Here is a 21,986-nt window from a genome sequence, read left to right as displayed (position 1 = left end):
GGTCATGTTTTAACACACACTATTTGTGACTCAATCACATGTTCACTTAAAAAGAGTACAAAACAACTTAAATCTTCAATTTTGTGGAATTTACTTTACAGTACCTACCTGAAACTATGGTAACCAAATATAAATATGAAACAAAATGAGCCAGCAGATCTATCTCAAACTAAAAAAAAAATGTTTGATACAAGACATGGATGCGTACACCAGACAGACTAGTAATTATACATTCTATTGTCTTTTTGTGTATCCTTGAAAACCTTCAGTGTCACCTTTGTCACTATTTGTCTTAATGTTCATTGCTGCTTAAAAAAAAAGATGTGCATATAGCACAATCACCAAAAATCTGTAAATTATTGGTTATAAATGACCCCGGTATTGTGTATAATAAATGGTTTTCATTTCGTAAGACACAAATTGCCACAAAGTCTGGAAAGAGGAATTTATAAATGTGAAAATGTCCTCGATTTTAAGTAGGCAATAGATTCAGTGACTTTTGTTCAAATTATAAAATATTCAACACAAGCAGCAAAAATGCAATATTATTTTTGGTGAATGAGTAGATACGGTGTAATTCCATGTCAAACATATTATAAAACATGGTAAATTTCCTGTTTAAATTGGTTAATTTCAGATATAATTATATTGTTTGGTAGAGTATCCACAGGAAATAAGATAAATTCATTTAAAAAAGCCCTTCTGAATTTTGACCTTTATTTTTGTTAATATTTTCAAAATTTAAGATTCTGTGCATTATATTTAAAGATGACACTTATAAATGTTTTATGACCTTAGTAAAATTTTGAAAATTGAAATACTCAGTTTAAATCAGCTCTGTTCTATTAAGAGTCATTTCAATACTGTCTTGCAGACATCTGTGCGTATTTCACTGGAAGAAAAAAGTTTTCAAATGCTAGGGGGGCTCAATATGCTGAACCACAGTAAAGCAGGTCATGCTATTCAAGTGACTTCACTGTAACAAGGCCCCTTAAGGAGGTGTTTTATTATTGACAAATTGGGGCCCAGGAGTGAAAAAAAATATTTTGTGTATGCCTCACAAAAGTGTGTGGGTCTAAAAATGATCCTTGCATGACAGGTCCAAAGATTTATTGAAACAGGAGTGCCAACCCGAAATAAACAAATTTAACTGAACACTGTACAATAGGCACATCATTTGTATATTGAGTGGTCAGAAAACCCCACAAGTAAATATTCCTACATAATTATGAACTGCATAAAAGAAAACCACCTTTGAACCAAGTGCATTATGGGTATCAACAAATAAAAAATAAACAATATTATATCACCAATCGCAATGATTCATTGGACATTCCAGTACAAGGAAACGCTGCAGTTTTCTATTGGTGGAGATATTATTCCACTATGTATACAACTTAGACATGAATTAAAAAGTTAAATGAAGACAATGGCCAAGCTTCTTGATAGAAATGTCACCTGTCATGCAGCATATGGTAATAAAACTACAGCAATCTGATAAAACCATGTAAATTATGAAGTGAACAACTCGCAATCAATTACTGTATACTCCAACAGAAAAATTACTTTCTTTACCAACAGATATATTATTACGTATAAGGAAATTCTCACTTTAGCAATTTTAATGTTTATGTTGTCAATTTCACATTTTATATCCATTCATAAGCATACACATTTCTTTATATCAGGAGTTTGGGCCCAGGAACCTCAGAAAGAAAAACTTCCCAAAATAAAAATAAAACAAGCAAAAGAGGAGAGAGACAGAGAAGACTACTTACATTGTAATCTCTACTTACATAATCATGAAAAGCTTTCGCCTCGCTAGAATGTTCACATGTATCTCGCCTTTCTGGAGCTGCACAATATAAATCCCAAAAAACACTGCAGAGAAAAGAAGAAAACAATGAGTTAACATTTTCAAGTAGCAAGGACAGAACACATTTGAACATATTAACATCGTCAGAATGTGCACCAAACATCTTTTTGAAAGAAATTTTGTTTGATCACCTTAAAAGATTGACTGGTTGATGGTGAGCATGCATGTATCATAGAGTTTTCTGTGTCATTAAAGACTGGACTTGCTATTTCAAGTGAAAGGTTCCACCAAATAAATAACTAGAAAAAATAATTATTGGGGTACTGGAACCAGATTCCATGAAAACCATGAACCATGATTTCTCTGCAGGATTAGATTTTGATTTGGAAAATAGGAAATATACATAAAATTGAAGTAATCAAACATAGAAAAACTATCAGATCTTCCAGAACAATAGCGTAAAACCTTCCTATTATTTCATGGTGCCTTCAGTCACTCTCCACACTAAAATGAAAATATTATTTAAAATTTGCTCATTAACCATGTAAATTCATTCCAACATAACAATTAAAATGGTCACACTTTCATCTCTGTTCCAACTATCAGTTGAATATGTTATAACTGTCAGCCATTGTTTAGGTCAATAGCATACTTTGATTAACAGTGCGAGATATTTATCAACCAATCAACGTTGCCGCCACCAAGCAAAAGCAAGCAAAATTGAGGCAGGTTTTCCAGATTTATATTGAGAGCACCGAAGGAGCCACAAAATATGAAAGTAACAAGGCTGGGAAAACAATGGCTGTATTATAATTGGGAGGTTGTATCAAAGTATAGCTTATTAGGTGACATTATTGACACAACAAGTACAGCCTATGTAGTCAAATGAAGATGCACAATAACTCTAAAGATAGATATGTCAGTCTTGCCAACATAGAACTTCACTAAGATTGCATATTGATAATATTCAAGTTGATAAATTTGTGAAAGAATAGGGAAAAATTACTTGAATAACTCTGGACACACAACATTAACAACGACGATAACGCTTGCATAAGACAGACAAGCTAACCGCTAAACCTTTCCATTAGCAGCCATGTGAAGGGACAGTCCCGTCAGCAGCCATGTGAAGGGACAGTCCCGTCAGCAGCCATGTGAAGGGACAGTCCCGTCAGCAGCCATGTGAAGGGACAGTCCCGTCAGCAGCCATGTGAAGGGACAGTCCCGTCAGCAGCCATGTGAAGGGACAGTCCCGTCAGCAGCCATGTGAAGGGACAGTCCCGTCAGCAGCCATGTGAAGGGACAGTCCCGTCAGCAGCCATGTGAAGGGACAGTCCCGTCAGCAGCCATGTGAAGGGACAGTCCCGTCAGCAGCCATGTGAAGGGACAGTCCCGTCAGCAGCCATGTGAAGGGACAGTCCCGTCAGCAGCCATGTGAAGGGACAGTCCCGTCAGCAGCCATGTGAAGGGACAGTCCCGTCAGCAGCCATGTGAAGGGACAGTCCCGTCAGCAGCCATGTGAAGGGACAGTCCCGTCAGCAGCCATGTGAAGGGACAGTCCCGTCAGCAGCCATGTGAAGGGACAGTCCCGTCAGCAGCCATGTGAAGGGACAGTCCCGTCAGCAGCCATGTGAAGGGACAGTCCCGTCAGCAGCCATGTGAAGGGACAGTCCCGTCAGCAGCCATGTGAAGGGACAGTCCCGTCAGCAGCCATGTGAAGGGACAGTCCCGTCAGCAGCCATGTGAAGGGACAGTCCCGTCAGCAGCCATGTGAAGGGACAGTCCCGTCAGCAGCCATGTGAAGGGACAGTCCCGTCAGCAGCCATGTGAAGGGACAGTCCCGTCAGCAGCCATGTGAAGGGACAGTCCCGTCAGCAGCCATGTGAAGGGACAGTCCCGTCAGCAGCCATGTGAAGGGACAGTCCCGTCAGCAGCCATGTGAAGGGACAGTCCCGTCAGCAGCCATGTGAAGGGACAGTCCCGTCAGCAGCCATGTGAAGGGACAGTCCCGTCAGCAGCCATGTGAAGGGACAGTCCCGTCAGCAGCCATGTGAAGGGACAGTCCCGTCAGCAGCCATGTGAAGGGACAGTCCCGTCAGCAGCCATGTGAAGGGACAGTCCCGTCAGCAGCCATGTGAAGGGACAGTCCCGTCAGCAGCCATGTGAAGGGACAGTCCCGTCAGCAGCCATGTGAAGGGACAGTCCCGTCAGCAGCCATGTGAAGGGACAGTCCCGTCAGCAGCCATGTGAAGGGACAGTCCCGTCAGCAGCCATGTGAAGGGACAGTCCCGTCAGCAGCCATGTGAAGGGACAGTCCCGTCAGCAGCCATGTGAAGGGACAGTCCCGTCAGCAGCCATGTGAAGGGACAGTCCCGTCAGCAGCCATGTGAAGGGACAGTCCCGTCAGCAGCCATGTGAAGGGACAGTCCCGTCAGCAGCCACGTGAAGGGACAGTCCCGTCAGCAGCCATGTGAAGGGACAGTCCCGTCAGCAGCCATGTGAAGGGACAGTCCCGTCAGCAGCCATGTGAAGGGACAGTCCCGTCAGCAGCCATGTGAAGGGACAGTCCCGTCAGCAGCCATGTGAAGGGACAGTCCCGTCAGCAGCCATGTGAAGGGACAGTCCCGTCAGCAGCCATGTGAAGGGACAGTCCCGTCAGCAGCCATGTGAAGGGACAGTCCCGTCAGTAGACATGTGAAGGGACAGTCCCGTCAGTAGTCATGTGAAGGGACAGTCCCGTCAGTAGTCATGTGAAGGGACAGTCCCGTCAGTAGACATGTGAAGGGACAGTCCCGTCAGTAGACATGTGAAGGGACAGTCCCGTCAGTAGACATGTGAAGGGACAGTCCCATCAGCAGCCATGTGAAGAACAGTCCCGTCAGCAGCCATGTGAAGGGACAGTCCCATCAGCAGCCATGTGAACGAACAGTCCCATCAGCAGCCATGTGAACGAACAGTCCCATCAGCAGCCATGTGAACGAACAGTCCCATCAGCAGCCATGTGAACGAACAGTCCCATCAGCAGCCATGTGAACGAACAGTCCCATCAGCAGCCATGTGAACGAACAGTCCCATCAGCAGCCATATGAATATCTCAGTAGCAGCCACATTAAGGCAGTTCCAAGACAATGCAAAACTGTTTGCGCATGATGAAGTAACTCAATTATTATGCAAGGGATTATCAATACAAACTACAATACATTGCAGTTATATGAAGTAAAATTTGGAATAAAACAAGAATTGAAAGCCTAGCGAAAGTGAATAAAGCAGAATTACTAATCAAAGAAAGCTTAGAAAGAACTCCCATGTGCTGAGAGTATTGGAGACACATTAAAGTGCCTGTGAAATGGCTGCTATTTTCACGCCTAAAATTATCAATTGATACATAAATATTATTAATTTTTATGTTTCTAAGCATGAATTATTTTTTTTAAGTGAAAAAATGTGTTTTAAACTCAGTCTATGGAAACTTTATTTTTTGTGTATTTTAAAATGAGGCTCCTCATTAGTTTCTCATTTGCATACAGAAATTTCCCTTGTGACGTGAGAAGGGGAAGTCGCATGGCAGCTTGCATAGCCGACATGTGTAAATAAGGCAAATTTCTTGTGCAGTTTTCTCGTATTTGACTATATTGTCACTTATGTACTTGTTCGTCGAGGAAGAATGGATCATAACACATAGTATCAATTTTTGTTGCATGGGGTCGAGTTAGATGCGAAATATGTTCGTTCTGTTGTAGCTGGTCACCGTGATCGTCACCGTGATCGTCACCGGCGCACGTTTGTACACTGTTGCTGGACAAAATATAATTTGACGTCGGAATTATCTCGTTATTTAGCAGGTTACTAGACACGTCACTACACTGTTTCATTCCATCGATTGTCTGAGTAAAACTTTCAAAATAAATTAAAAGAACAATTTTGACATTCTAAACATTAGACTATAGTGATCACTATAAAATAATTAAACAAGCAGCCAGTTGGCTGAGATAGCTCCGCTGTTAGCAATGCACATTTCAATTAAAGAACTGAAGACATCATTAGAAAATGAACAATATGAATAGTATCAAAGCAATTGGACTTGCGGTTTTCAACAAGAAGTCGAAAATATCACTTTTTACCAAAAATGACAAAAATATTCACCAAAATTAGAGAATTAAAGATATCATTACAAAATTAACAAATCTGAGAGAGGTCTATATGTAGTATCTATATATGTAATATCAAAGCAATTGCACTTGCGGTTTTTAACAAGAAGTCGAAAATATCACTTTTTACCAAAAACGACAAAAATATTCACCAAAATTAGAGAATTGAAGATATCAACATGACATGAACAAACCTAAGAGAGGTCTACGCAAGGTACATATACACGAAGTATCAAAGCATTCAGGCTTGTAGTTTTCAAGAAGAAGCCGAAAAAGTAAAACATTGACACGGACGACGACGGACAATCACTCATATGATAAGCTCCGCTCGACAAAGTCGACAGCGGAGCTAAAAATAGACAAAAATCAAAGAAAGCTTAGAAAGAACTTTCATGTGCTGAGAGTATTGGAGACACATTAAATATAATTCGAAATAACTGAGCTGAAAACTAATTATGCAAATCAGAAACTTAATATGACCAGATTTGAGTGTAAAACTAATGAGGTCTGCGCAATGTAACAGAAAATCTATGTCTCCAAGTTTAATTGAAATGAGATTAGAATCAAAAAATTATGAATTATTATGCTTATTAGGGAATTAATATGAACAGATTTTTACCCCAAACTAATTAGGTTTGTACATTGTCCTAGAGCATTTTTGTACTAAGTTTCATTGAAATGGAATAATTCACCTAATTATTTGCCGGGTTTCGGTGTTTTATTTACCTCCAAATTTTCGACTCCACTAAAAATTGCCGACTCATTCTTATTCGAAAATTGCGACCAGTTTTAGTTTTCCCCCAAACGAAAAAAAAACCCGATGTGAGCGTTCAAACGGGACCTTCCTCGAAGGCATGAATCCGGGTTTCTGATTGACTGAGAGATTTTTTATTTTATTGGTAACGAAAATATATTCTAAATAAACGAAGTTTCAAATAAAAACAAACACAAAAATCTCGGCATGCTGCGTTTCTGAATTGTTGATTATTACTGTACTCAGTAGTGATTATAATAATGTAAACAAAATAAATTTGTTGAATGGTTATGAAATACAAATAAAAGTCAACTTAGTTTCATCGTAAGCGAATGATTCCGGTCTCGTATAAACGTTTGATGCTGTAGGATATCCGCCATGTTCTCTTAGGTCAAATAGGTCAAACCGCTAATTAACCAATCAAAAAGCTGGATGATGCCAACGTGTTCAAATTACCATAGCTTATTTAAATATGTTAATGTTATTGAACGCAATGCGGAAGAGATGTTGTAGTACGATATTTTGGCTTGGATTTTGATGCGAAAACGGCATGATTTTTTTTAAATAAAAAAATTAGTTGTTTTTAAAAAGTAAACTGGTCATCTGAAGAATAATTTAACATTGTTCACAGTGATAACAGCTCATTCTCGAAAGGAAGCTTACCCGCTCACGCTAGTCACGATAAAAATCATACACGTGTACTCTTGAATAGACAGACGTCAATGACTACGGTAAAACTTACTCTATTTTAGCCGGCAGGATTGATTGAAATGTCCGAAAAATGACGCCAAAATACACCTTAAAAGTCCCATTTTATTTTCTTAAATCCCATTTTATTTTTTAATCCAAGGGCGAATTTACGGCAGAATCTGGTCCCTAAAATAAGGGACACGTGAGCTTTGATTCTAACCGGATACATTGCACTGGGTCGGGGAGATGGTTTGCTAAACTTCCATGTATCTTTTGTCCAATGGGTACCTGTACTTCAAACATTCGCAAGTTTTTCTAGGTAGTGCGAGACAGCTTTGTCTTTTGACCTATTAGTTTTGTGCTGACCTCTTCTCCGCGTCTTGATGTTTTGTTTTGCTTGTCATAATACTCACTGATTGATGACTTTGTTTAGATTTTGAGTTACAACTCGGCCACGACCTTTGCTTTTACCGTGAAACATGGGGAAGTTTACGTCAATTGACGGACATTGCATTTTTTAAAAACTAATGAAGCACACGGTCTATCATCCCCATTTTTTCATTTGCTGATTTCTATTCTGAAAAATTCGACCGTCCGAAAATGCACCTTAATTTTGACTCTAAAAACAAGTCACATTTCTAACACCAATTATTTAAAACCGGTCGAAATTTTGGAGTTTTTACGGTACTTTAGATATCAGTGTGAAAGCTTAAAATTGGTTAATTATGCAAATTAGGTAATTAATATGTACAGATTTTAACCCACAATTATTCAGGTCTGTCTATTGTCCTACAGCATCCATGTACATTCATTGATATGTGATGTATAGTACCTGAGATATCAGTGTGAAAGTGGGTTAATTATGCAAATTAGGTGATTAATATGCACAAATATTTACCGGAAACTAATTGGGTCTGCATAATTCTAGATTCATTGAAATGTGATGATTAGTACTTTAGATATCAGTAGAAAAGCTGAAAAATAATTATGCAAATTAGGTAATTAATATGCACAATTATTTACCCTAAAACTAATCAGGTCTCTGCATAGTCCTAAAGGATATATGTACCAAGTTTCATTGAAATGCGATGATTAGTACTTGAGACACCCGTGGAAAAGCTTAAAATTAACTAATTATGCAAATTAGGTGATTAATATGCACAAATATTTATCGAAAACAATCAATCTCTGCATAGTCCTTGAGTATGTAAGTACCAAGTTTCATTGAAATGTAATGCTAACTACTTATATCAAATGCTGAAAATTAATTAATTATGCAAATTAGGTAATTAATATGTACTGATATTACCATAAAAACTATCAGGTCTGTGCAGTGTCATATGACATCTATGTACCAAGTTTCATTGAAATGCGATGATTAGTACTTATATCAAATGCTGAAAATTAATTAATTATGCAAATTAGGTAATTAATATGAACTGATATTACCATAAAAACTATCAGGTCTGTGCAGTGTCATATGACATCTATGTACCAAGTTTCATTGAAATGTGATAATTAGTACTTGAGATATCAGTGGAAAAAACGAAAATTGACTAATCATTATGCAAATTAGGTAATTAGTATCCACGGATTATTACCAAAAACTAATCAAAACCTAGCATTAGTTCAGAGCATGTATGTACAAAGTTTCATCAAAATCCAATGAGTGGTTGTTTAGATATCAGTGGAACAATCATGGAACAGCTAAAAATCAGCTAATTAACATGCAAATTAGATAATTAATATGCACGGATTTTTACTAAAAACTAATCAAATCTGCGCATATGTTCAGAGCATCTATGTACCAAGTTTCATCAAAATCCAATGAGTGGTTGTTTAGATATCAGTGGAACAATCATGGAACAGCTAAAAATCAGCTAATTAACATGCAAATTAGATAATTAATATGCACAGATTTTTACCAAAAACTAATCAAATCTGCGCATATGTTCAGAGCATCTATGTACCAAGTTTCATCAAAATCCAATGAGTGGTTCTTTAGATATCAGTGGAACAGTCATAGAACAGCTAAAAATTAGCTAATTATCATGCAAATTAGGTAATTAACGAGCATGGATTTTTACCAAAACCTAATCAAATCTTTGCATTGGCCCAGAGCATCTATGCACCAAGTTTCATCAAAAACCGATGTATGGTTCTTGAGATAGCAGTGGAACAGTCGGACACACATACACACACCCAGACACACCAACTGCAAAGACTCCCATTTTGTGCTTCGCACATGGGAGTCAAAAAAGAAAAAACGCCGACCGAAAAATGTATATCGTTTAAAAGTATATTTATTGAACGACCAGTGTTATTACGGCTCAGGGGTATGACTTCCTCTCACATTTTGTCATTTGGTGGCGCACTTTCGGCGAGAGTCGGAAATCCGGAAACAGTTGACCGTTTCACGATAGGTGGGCATGGCTACAACACGAGAAATATCCCAAATTTACTTTTCAGCAAAAAAATCAGGCACTTTAAATATAATTCAAAATTACTTGTCAGAGATAGTGATAGTGATGGAAAAGCCGAAAACTAATAATGCAAATCAGAAAATTAATATGAACAGATTTTAATGGAAAACTAATGAGGTCTGCGAAATGTAATAGACCATCTATGTACCAAGTTTTATTGAAATGTGATTGGAACCCAAAAAAATTATAAATTATTAAGTAATTAGGGAATTAATATAAACTGATTTTAACCCCAAACTAATCAGGTTTGTACATTGTCCGAGAGCATCTTTGTACTAAGTTTCATTGAAATGTGATGATTAGTACTTGAGATATCAGTGGAAAAAACGAAAATTGACTAATCTTTATGCAAATTAGGTAATTAGTAATTTTTACCAAAAACTAATCAAAACCAAGCATTAGTTCAGAGCATCCATGTACCAAGTTTCATCAAAATCCAATACGTGGTTCTTTAGATATCAATGGAATAATCATAGAACAGCTAAAAATTAGTTTATTATCATGCAAATTAGGTAACTAATATGCATGAAATTTTACCAAAATCTAATCAAATCTGCGCATTAGCCCGAAGCATATATGCACTTAGTTTCATCAAAAACTGATGTATGGTTCTTGAGATATCAGTGGAACAGACGGACACACATAAGACAACTTTATTATGGAATTAACATCAGTATGAAAAACAAAGCAAAATATAACCCCCACCCCCACCCCCCTCCGATTGACTATGAATGTTTTGGTAAACTTGTTTTGTTATAGATATTTTTGTAACTTTAAAACAAAGTATTATTTACATAGAGAGTAATTATCAACAGGAATTACTTTTCACTTACTCTTTGCACTCTCTCAATCCACAAATAAATCCAAGAAAGCATAGTTACATTTTTATGCTAACTCTCAAACATAAAATTCTAGTTTTCACCCCAGGATACAAACTGCATGGCAGTGCCATCACACTGATCTGAGAGAACAGCACACTTCTCTGATAGCACCATGCTAAATATCATACTGTCATTCTGCACTACATTGTATTGTCTTGTTCTACCAAGATCTTGTCATAAAAATGACCAATGGAGACGAGAAAGCAGCTAAGATAGATATTTACTTGCCAGTATTCTATTGTGCACATCATCGATCACACTATTCAAAGTCAAAAATAAAACATTTGAAAAAAAAAAGATTCCAATGTTGAAACAAACTAAACGAAAAAAATATTTCCTGATATGGCACAATGACAATGAAAAGTTTGATGTCAAAAAATTCAACTTGTTTTCCCACAACGGTTGGCGACCTTCAGCCTACCTTATTCACAAACTACAGTCTATGTGCCTTTGTGGTACCATAACAAGTTCACACGACAACTAAAATGGTGCATTCTGGGTAGCTATGCATTGTTAGAGGTAAGACACATGACTGCCATAACTGCTTATGATTGTTGGAATGTTCAGTTTCTACTCTGACCAGGGATATTTATACAGTTTAGTTATTTAATTAACAATTAACAAGAATCTATAACATATTTTGTCACTATTTTTGCATATTATTTGACCTATGTACCATACTTCGCAGAGCATAAGCCCATCCCGAGCATAAGCCCATCCCGAGCATAAGCCCATCCCGAGCATAAGCCCATCCCGAGCATAAGCCCATCCCGAGTATAAGCCCATCCCGAGTATAAGCCCATCCCGAGTATAAGCCCATCCCTCTATTTTTAGACAATTAACGTGTTGAGGGCTTCCCCCAGCATATTAAAATATGCATGTAAAAGTGTATTTCATTAGATAAAAATCATGATTGGTACGGTAGTTTGGTTCCTGCTTTTATGAGAAAACTTGCATTATTATCAGAGTGCATGGCGGGCGAACATACGGAACATTGTTTTATTTTTCCGAATAACCGTGTCAATTGAGACCATTGTGAATGGGATGTGAACGAGCACACTATTCTTCGACATGACTTGTTGGCGACTGTGAAAAGTTTAAATACATCCGCCACCCTCAGTATAACTTTCAAAAATTGCAATTCAACAACTTTTAACGAAAAAAAAATCACCGTTTTTTTTGACAAAATCAGCGTTAACAGATCGCATTTTAACATCACGGTAATTCACTTCTGGATTGCGTTGAAAAAGTTACTTTGTCAATAATCGGTAAACGTAGTCTGTACGACACAACATTATAATTGGTTAACGAAAGACGTGACCTGTCAAAGGAAGTTGTTTAAGGTCAAATCATGATGAAAAACACCGTGGCAGAAATTGCTTTGTATCGAGAGTTTGCGTATGATCGAAAACATTCCACAACGAAGATAATGATAAAGATCTTGCCTTCGACTGTTTTCCCACAGACCCTGAATTTAAAGTGCAAAAATGTGCACCGTCAATTCAGACGGTATGTAAACCATATTGTAATAAAATGTGTGTATTTTTATGAACATGTTTGTTTCTTCATTGTAAAAATCGTTCCGCATTTTTTTTCCTCAAAAAAAGGCATTATTTCCCGAAGACTGGCACTGTGAACGAAAAAATGCAATGTCGATTTTTTGTTTGTGGTTGGGAAAATGGTTAATATTTTAAACCTACCAAAATGTGATCTTTTCTGAGGTGGTCCTCTAGTATAAGCCCACCCCCTAATTTTCCTGATTTTACATGTTCAGGCCCCTGGGCTTATAGTCGGGGAAGTATGGTAATAGATTTGCAAAAAGGTACTTCACAGGCCCAGGGTGAGTACATTCTATATAATATTTACAACAACTGTAGCCTAATAATACAGATGTCAAAATATTATTTGTATTATGATCTATTGACTTACAAGTAACCATTAAGTTAAATCTTGAGATACTAGTATCAGAAATTCTAATTAATATGCAAAGATTGCAAAACTCAAATAATAAGATATGTAGATTACCACGGACGACATATGACCTAACTTTCACTGAAATCGGTCAAGCAGCTTTTTGGATATCAGTGAAACGAACACACGCGCACGCGCACGCACACACACACACACAGTAACCACAAACCCAATGTAATTCATTTTTTACATGTTCTCATATATGGCAAACTCTGACCTATATTATATATACAAACAATTTCATGGACAAATTACTGTAAACTGAGACAAATATTTGTGAATTATTCCATCCAGTGAAACATTGTCATGCCATAAAAACATCAAATTGTGAAAATAAAAGATTGGAGTAAAACACAAATATCGCTTATATTCAGAATATTTGTAATTTATTTGTTTTCTGAGCTCTATTTTCTGCTGATGTCCATGGCTTTGAAATAAACAGGTACCCACGTGTAGTGTCATGTCAGAACAGAGACAACATTCATATGCATTTCTAACGACCAATCACAACAATCGCTATCATCCACAACTGAAGGCAAGATTCATGAATCCTGTATGCAAACAGGTTTTGTGGATTTTTAATTTTATTGTGACCTCAGAAAAAAACTAAGAATAGACACAATTTAAAGTATGGCTGGTTTGTTGTCTGGTCATCAGTTAAGTCAATGACCGAGATCCCCAAATACCACCAGTTTTTTAAACATGTATTTTTGTGTAGCTTTAAGCTTTTTATAAAAATATATAAATATAAAAAAAATTTAATTAATTTATGACTAGGTAATATTTATGAATATATTGTTTCCAAAGCACTGTGAAGTGAGAGTATTTAGAAAGTTGAAATGAAAGCGGTAACGCCAATGGTCTTTTTGGCACAAAGTCAAGTTTATGGATTCCCAGAAGAATGAACTCAACAAAATGAACAAAAGCTTTCTTTGCTTTCATAGTAAAGTTGTAAATGGTATTATTTTATACAGCAGGACTGTACACTAGACTTTCTTCAGTATAAATTACTTTATTTATTGGTCCTCCACTAACTCACACCCACACAAATATTTTAATATGATCAAGAACACAATTCAACAAGATGCAGAATTATTTGATACAATGCTCACCAGCAGTATAGTGCTGACAAACCAACAAATGGAGTCCTTCAAACAAAAAATCAACAACAAATTAATTAGCAGTAAAATCAATTTAATTGAATTCTTTTTAATGTACATGTTAGCTCAAATATACTGGTGATTATATTCAAATGAACTGACTGTAGCAGACGACACTACTACACACACTAGCTTCCTTTGTTTTACTACAGTACACTCAGCAATTTGTCCAACAAAAGAAACTTGCTTCCTTCATCAAAAAAATTTCATTGGTGTATTTCTGTTCTAATATTTGTACTGACATTTTCACTTGGTGGATATATTGCTAAAGTTGATAGTGAGAAGTCCAACTTGTAACCTTTGGGGGGTACACTCTGGGGTTATCACCTAAATGTGTTTATACATGGAAAGTGTACACAAAAATACTTGCATAACCAGCGGAATAACTGTTTTCTTTACGTGCGTGAAAGACTATTCAACTGCTTTTAGTTCCAAAATGAGGTAACATACTGAAAATATTTTTAATATGAGCCTGCTAGCTGGTTTTAGTGTCATTTCACCTATTTTCCTTGATTAAAAACAAAATCAGTGACGGAGCCCCCAACAAAAGGTAAATTTAAATGGTCCATGATATAAGTTACAGACCTGCAGCGAGGCCAATGCATCTACACAACATCCAAATATTACTGTTGTCATTTCAACGAGTTACAAAACAGACAGTAAGGAAAGGTGTAACGACCTGACGCACTGAACAAAGTTTTCTGTTGGTGGCTCCACCAGTTAATATTAAACTCCCTCTTATTCATAACTCATTGCTGGGTCACTGGCACTGCAAGCCAAACAAAAGACAGGGCCTCTTTCAAACATGGAGGGCTGCCATTGAGCGAGGGACACCAATAAACAGCGGGGAAAGTGAACCAATCCCGGTCGTATATACACTAGCGATAACATTATACATTTCCCAAACTCAGAAGAACAACCTTCGAGCAGTTCGGGAAAATTGCTAATAGCGCCGATAACGGCGTAACAATTAAGAAACCACGGAAGACATTAAGAATAACTTGGTATCATTTTAATGCTATATTACTATAGACTACAATGCACACTTACCACCACCACGAGTGAAGAAAACCCGGCGGCTCTCCGAGTGTTATATTTTTCTCCCATCGGATCTGTAAAGAGAAAATACACAACATTTCATTGGCAAAAATAAGTGGTAATATTTATATGAAAGTACATGTTGAAGCTACTACTCATTGTCATCAACGGTGGCGCACGGTATTTATTATCGTAAAACGTGGAGGAAGGCTATAAAAATTCAAAATGGACGCTTGTACACAAAAAGGTAGACAAAATAAATGCAGTACTCACCTCCGACAAAAATGTCTGTGCACTTTTCTGTGCTCCAACATGGAGTAAATATTCATATACATATAACGCTAACCTGAGATGGGAAAGAAACAGCGAAAATTACACGTTGTTTACTAGGTAATCAAGCCACGGGCCATAATGAACGAAGACGGAATAGCGAGTCAGCCAAGACCAGCACACGGGACGGCGAATTTTGAGTTCCCCTGAACGGATCTCGGTGAAACAAGTATCAAACCCTACAGATCCGACATTGCAGATTCATAATTTCTGCATGGTTTTGCTATAAAAATAACAAAAACTTACTTTTCCCTCGCCTGACTGTCCGAAGGTACGTTCGAACCTTTTCCTTTGGCGTACATGCTGGGTAGCTGAACTGTCACGCACCTGTCAAGCCATCAAGGCCGAGTCCGACCCCGTTACCATAGAAACTGCAGTTGATGACCCGTCGAAGAGTGTATCCTGATTGGCTAGTTCGCAGTAATTGGTATGGAGATCTAGAAACTAACTTAGCATTGCATCACGTGATACAAATAAGTATATACAATTGGCCATTTTGTTCCGAGGGACCTTCAACTCCGAAAAGTAGTTTCACTATATATTCCCCCTCTCCCTGCGAACTAAAAACGTGATGTTTGTTGTATTCTGCTAGTTTTGAGAGCTTATTTTTTATCATAATGAAACGTTGTTTGCATACAAAGTAAATGAGTCTGCATGCTACACACACCTGACAAAAGAAAATTGTTTACTGATTTGGCTGTTCTTTGTGTGGGGAGGATGTGCAATTAAACACAAAGCTTTTATGCTTTGACGTGAATAGACGCTATCAACTCATTTTCACTTAACAATTTCATCTATTTCGCGTTCTATTCATGGTAGAGCAACAGATCACAATTTGTTAATGTGACAATCATTCCTCTATGAAATTTTAAGATTATATTAGAAACTCTAAAATCAAAAGCCTCAAAATATTATGGAGGTACCAGAGACATTGTTGCAGACAGCTTTCGTCGTTGTTGTAGTAGAAGTGTGGAGTGCATTGAAACCGTTTGACAACAAATTTAGAGGCGGGCAATCCCTTTCATTGGTTTGTTTTGACTTTGCTGTTACAACAACTTTCGTCACACCCTGTTGACATAGTCATTCATTGCAAAATGGCGACTGGTACAATATCCTGGGTTAAATTCAAGAAAGATGCAGTTGAGTTTATAAAGCGATCCGAGGAACTCAGAGACAGTTGGGAGTTTATGGTGCTACAGGTTTGTCTAGTGTTCATTAAAAAGTAAAAAAATTCACAGACAGTCAGTGGAGATCGTTTTTAAAAGTTTTTTTCCCACCCAAATATAGGCAACTGAAATGCAATTTCCACCGGTATCATACAACTGTCAGCTGGCCGATCAGCTGTGTGGGGCCCCTAAAGGGTCGTGTTTTTATTTTGTAAATACTCCCATAATCACAAATATAGTATTGTCGCTGGAACAATATTATGGACAAATGGAGAAAGGTCATTATAATTAATGCTAATTATTTGTATCCGTACGACTGTCAGGACAACACAACACATCACGATTCGTGTGCTATATCACATCATGGAGCTAAAAAAAGCTCCATGATCACATGTATTAATGTAGTGGTAGCGTATGTATTGCACGCTAGTACATGGATCAAAACATGAGTCGATATCAATCATAACAAATAGAAGTACGATTTATGTACGTATTAGATACACACTTATCGTGAAACGAATCATTTCAAATTACGTCGTTTCATGTTTAGTGTGTGTGTGTGTGTGTGTGTGTATTTATTTATAATCACCACATGTGAGCTATGAATTCAATTGCGTCGTATGCTACACACTCCGCAGTAAACATGCATGCAACAAAGCAATTTATATGAACGACAGAATGCAGTGATAATTAATCTTATATTTATTTATTTACTTATCGGTTGGAGGTCAGTATATGACAGTTGCCCATATTGGATAGTGGTCAGTATTGTTCAGAAGCCAGTATTGACCAGAGACCAGTATTTGTAAGAGGTCAATATTGGTAACTAACCAGTTATGAACAAAAGCCAGTATTGACCAAAGACCAGTATTTGTAAGAGGTCAATACTGGTAACTAACCAGTTATGAACAAAAACCAGTATTGACCAGAGACCAGGATTGGATAGAGGCCAGTATTTGTAAGAGATCAATACTGGTAACTAACCAGTTATGAGCAAAAGCCAATATTATCCAGAGACCAATATTATCATTTTTAATAATAAGCTAGATCTGCAATTGTGTTTGCTACAAACCCAACCAATTAATTAGATCGTTGTGCCCTGCTGTCTAACAGGTGTGTACTCATTCAACATACATACAGAGCAATTTAATCATTTTATAAACTCATTATGTATGTTTTTAAAGATTGATTTTTAATGTAAATACATTTCTTATTTTCAATACAAATACATACATACATATGATTCTTTCAAATAATTGACAGGCAAGTCACATTGTCATATATATTTAAGGTTACATTATTACTTGTCAGTACTCCTGTAAATATGGTGTAAACCACATCCTGTTTTGGTGATTCCCATTCATAGAATTTAAAGTTAGAAATGATGATGTTGCCAATATATTGTTCAAAGTGCACTCGTTTGTTGACCTTTTTTATGTGAATTGTTGTGGATCTGTTTGTCTCTGTGCTGCTGCTCTTTGGAGGTTTTGGACCATTCTACTAACATTGAGGGGTGGCAGCCTTTAAAGTTCAGGGATCCAATTTTACACCCATAAAGTAAAACAGTGAAATTTTCTAAATGTAGATTTATTACAAACTCAATTTGAATTTTAGTGAAAATGAATCATTTAAAACATGTGCATTAAAGAAATTATTAATTTTAATGAAGAATTGTTGATGCAATGAAATGTAGTGTTGGCTAATATAAATCATACACATTTTAGTTACCTCAGGAAAATTATAGTGATCTCCTGAAATTTTTGAAGATGAATTTATTGAGACATATATTTAGCTGCCTCCCCTCTGTCAAAAATAGTTTACTCTATATTGATATTTAAATTAGTTGCTGGCAGCATGCCAGGTTGGGCTGCCCTGGCTCTTTGATACCTCTGTATGTCCTTGTGCATATATGCGTAATCAATGCCATAGTAGTTTATTGTCTTACTTTCAAAAAACAGAGAAAAAGAAAAATACACGAATGATTGGTTTATTATTTGGCTGCCCTTGAGATATTTTTGGTCTATAATGTGAATATCAAAACAAGTACTTGTATCTACTATTGACCAAATATAACAGTTATTTGGTGACTTGCTTTAATTTGTTGTTGTTTATCACTAGTAATAATATTTACTAAAACATATCTCTCAAAGAAGATACAAATGGTTAAGTACAGAAATAAAAGTTATGATGTCACACCCTGGTAAAAAAGTTTTTGTTGAAATCATTAATTTTATTTATTTATTTATTTATTTATTTATTTATTTATTTATTTATTTATTTATTTATTTATTTATTTATTTATTTATTTATTTATTTATTTATTTATTTATTTATTTATTTATTTATTTATTTATTTAACTGCTGTATTTCAAATTTGTTTTTTATTTACACCCACATGTATCATACTGGCAGTTCATTGCCTATTGAATATATCCTCTCCACTTTTCGGACAGCATTGTCAATAAATGTATTACTTTTATTTAATAGTTAGTAAATGATCAGTGTTCAATAACTGGTGGTAGGCCTCATTAGATTTCAAACTTTGCAAAAGATTCTAAACCATATAAATGAGTAATGTTCATCTATTACTTTGGAAATTCAAATTGAGATTCAAAATCCTCTGGGACCTTTGAGGTCATTTGAAAACAGCGAATCAACATTTAGATTTAAAATGTTTTCCATGTAAATAGAAAATACCATTATACTTTAGATTTGTTGTTACACTAGGTTTTTTGTCATAAAACTACTGTCTAACAAATAATTAAATTTGCATGCACTGTTAAATTCACAAGGTGAAACTTGTTTCCAAAAGTCAGCAATTAATATGTAATTCTGATATCAGTTCAGTATGTTGCCTCACTTCATAGCAGTAATGCAGTAGGATGAGATAGTATCAATTGCTTACAAATATTATGTCCGCAACATAAGTTCAAACAGAAGCAACAAACATAAATAAGCAAACAGTTGGTCATGTTGTGAATGAAATAGACGATATAAAATTAAAAAACAAAAAAGTGACAGTTTTTAGTAAAAATATCAGAGATACCAGTATGCATTTCAGTCATGGTCTCTTTCTGTTCTTGAGTGAATTTTTATGAAAACTCACAACTAAAAACAAAATATAAAATTGGTTTTGTCACTGGATCTGTTGCCAGTGTTATTTATTCAGGTCAGGAAAAGAGATATGCAAATTGGAGATATGCAAATCAGCATAGCCAAGCTGATGATGATTCATGCTAACCTGGCCACATTAAAATAATTTGTTGTTACTTAGTGAATATGAAGTCCCATCAGAGAGAATGTATCTTGTCATGCAGTGTGTTCAGTTTCTTGATTTGATTTATATTTTGTTATTTTGTGTTTCATTCATTTTGCCATGCCTGCAATATCACAATTTCCCTGTCATGTTTCAGCGGTGGAAGCATCCAACATGTGGAATCTACTGAACATCTAGGTCAAAAGGTCAACCTAGAGAGATTTATTTTTTCCTGCTTGTGAATGTATTTTTTATATGACAATTCCTGTGTGAAAATTCTCTATGAAATTAATTTCAAAATCCATTTGTATTATTATTGATAATTATTAATTGTTGTATTTTAATAATCACTTTCAAATACTACAAATACTGGGGAACAAGTTATTACGTAATTGGCAACCATCATAACATATATTATAAAATACCTTGATAATTAGTTTGGTAATTATTACTATTTTATGTGATGATTGTATCTTCATACGTCTGAATTTGTAATACAGCCGTAGATGCATTGTATGTTATTTGTATTTACTTTTACATTAATATTATTGTGTAATATAAGAACTATCGTGTCTAACGGGGTTACGATAATGTTATACAGTATTAATTTCATACTGATAATAACCCTGTCACCTAAACTTTCAAAAATTTCTGTCACATTAACTTTAGAAATTATACATTATAAAGTAATATTTTTATTTGAAAGCTATGAAATGTATGTTATATCATATTTGCTCTCTTAGTAGTACATATCGTATTTGCTCTATTAGTAGTGCATATCATATTTGTTCTATTAGAAGTACATATCGTATTTGCTCTATTAGTAGTACATATCGTATTTGCTCTATTAGTAGTACATATCATATTTGCTCTATTAGTAGTACATATCATATTTGCTCTATTAGTAGTACATATCGTATTTGCTCTATTAGTAGTACATATCGTATTTGCTCTATTAGTAGTACATATCGTATTTGCTCTATTAGTAGTACATATCATATTTGCTCTATTAGTAGTACATATCATATTTGCTCTATTAGTAGTGCATATCGTACTTGCTCTATTAGTAGTACATATCGTATTTGCTCTATTAGTAGTACATATTGTATTTGCTCTATTAGTAGTACATATCATATTTTCTCTATTAGTAGTACGAATCGTATTAGTTCCATTAGTAGTACATATTGTGTTTGCTCTTTTAGTAGTACATATCATATTTGCTCTATTAGTAGTACATATCGTATTTGCTCTATTAGTAGTACATATCATATTTGCTTTATTAGTAGTACATATCATATTTGCTCTATTAGTAGTACATATCGTATTTGCTTTATTAGTAGTACATATCATATTTTCTCTATTAGTAGTACAGATCGTATTAGTTCCATTAGTAGTACATATCGTATTTGCTCTATTAGTAGTACATATCGTATTTGCTCTATTAGTAGTACATATCATATTTGCTCTATTAGTAGTACATATCATATTTGCTCTATTAGTAGTACATATCATATTTGCTCTATTAGTAGTACATATCATATTTGCTTTATTAGTAGTACATATCATATTTGCTCTATTAGTAGTACATATCGTATTTGCTCTATTAGTAGTACATATCGTATTTGCTCTTTAGTAGTGCATATCGTATTTGCTCTATTAGTAGTACATACAATGTATCATATTTGCTCTATTAGTAGTACATATATTTGCTCTATTAGTAGTACATATCGTATTTGCTCTATTACCGTATTACCCCGGGCACGCGCCCAGGGGCCTGAACATACAAAATCGGGAAAAATTGGGGGTGGGCGCTTACCCAAGGTCCACCCCAAAAAAGATTTAAAAAAGTTGTTTTTGTGATCGTATGATAAGGTCAAATAAAGGAATGCTTTCGTACACTTTGTACACGTACTTCTTTCTTGATTTATTCGAGGTTTCAATAAACGTGAGCACTCGGTCAAGAACTGTGGGAACACTAAGACAAAGGGTCGAATTTCAAGAATAAAACTTGTTTTATGTCAGCGAATGAAGTTGTATTACTCACTGAAATTGGCTACAAAGTATGGTAAGTATTGTAATCAATGCACGGTTACTTTTTTAGTAACCGTGATCAGTGCAAGTCGAAACGGCCGGGAAAAACTACCACTTGTAATCCAAGATGGCGATGACCTAATTAGCATAATTCGCATCGTAATTACTGAAGAATAGCAGACAGGGTTATGAAACAAATAAACCTTTTATTACTGATGTGAAATGTTTACAAACTATTGTGAATACATATTCGATACATAAA

General features: G+C 35.8%; 2 protein-coding genes across 7 annotated transcripts in view; one reads left to right on the top strand and one right to left on the bottom strand.

Moving 5' to 3' along the window:
- LOC100374264 (single-stranded DNA-binding protein 2-like) overlaps window positions 1–15,655 on the bottom strand; it is a 92,420-nt gene extending 76,765 nt beyond the window's left edge. For 3 of the 5 annotated variants that reach the window (XM_085503037.1, XM_085503038.1, XM_085503039.1), the window contains exons 1-4: window positions 15,518–15,655; window positions 15,215–15,287; window positions 14,954–15,015; window positions 1,797–1,881 (exon numbers count right to left, since the gene is read on the bottom strand). In XM_085503037.1, coding sequence (XP_085359163.1) covers window positions 1,797–1,881; window positions 14,954–15,015; window positions 15,215–15,287; window positions 15,518–15,573 — 276 coding nt within the window. In that variant the 5' untranslated portion in view covers window positions 15,574–15,655. The remainder of the gene's footprint in view (window positions 1–1,796; window positions 1,882–14,953; window positions 15,016–15,214; window positions 15,288–15,517) is intronic. The other 2 variants (XM_085503040.1, XM_085503041.1) reach the window with 2 other exon arrangements.
- A 663-nt stretch (window positions 15,656–16,318) lies between these two features.
- The window catches only part of LOC100374111 (ubiquitin-like-conjugating enzyme ATG10), a 50,345-nt gene continuing 44,677 nt past the window's right edge, over window positions 16,319–21,986 (top strand). For both annotated transcript variants that reach the window (XM_085503036.1, XM_006814531.3), the window contains exon 1: window positions 16,319–16,470. In XM_085503036.1, the coding sequence (XP_085359162.1) occupies window positions 16,366–16,470 (105 nt within the window). In that variant the 5' untranslated portion in view covers window positions 16,319–16,365. The remainder of the gene's footprint in view (window positions 16,471–21,986) is intronic.

Source organism: Saccoglossus kowalevskii, chromosome 9, assembly GCF_978046115.1.
Source record: "Saccoglossus kowalevskii chromosome 9, keSacKowa6.1, whole genome shotgun sequence".
Taxonomy (NCBI): domain Eukaryota; kingdom Metazoa; phylum Hemichordata; class Enteropneusta; family Harrimaniidae; genus Saccoglossus; species Saccoglossus kowalevskii.
This window is presented reverse-complemented; position numbering and strand designations above follow the sequence as displayed.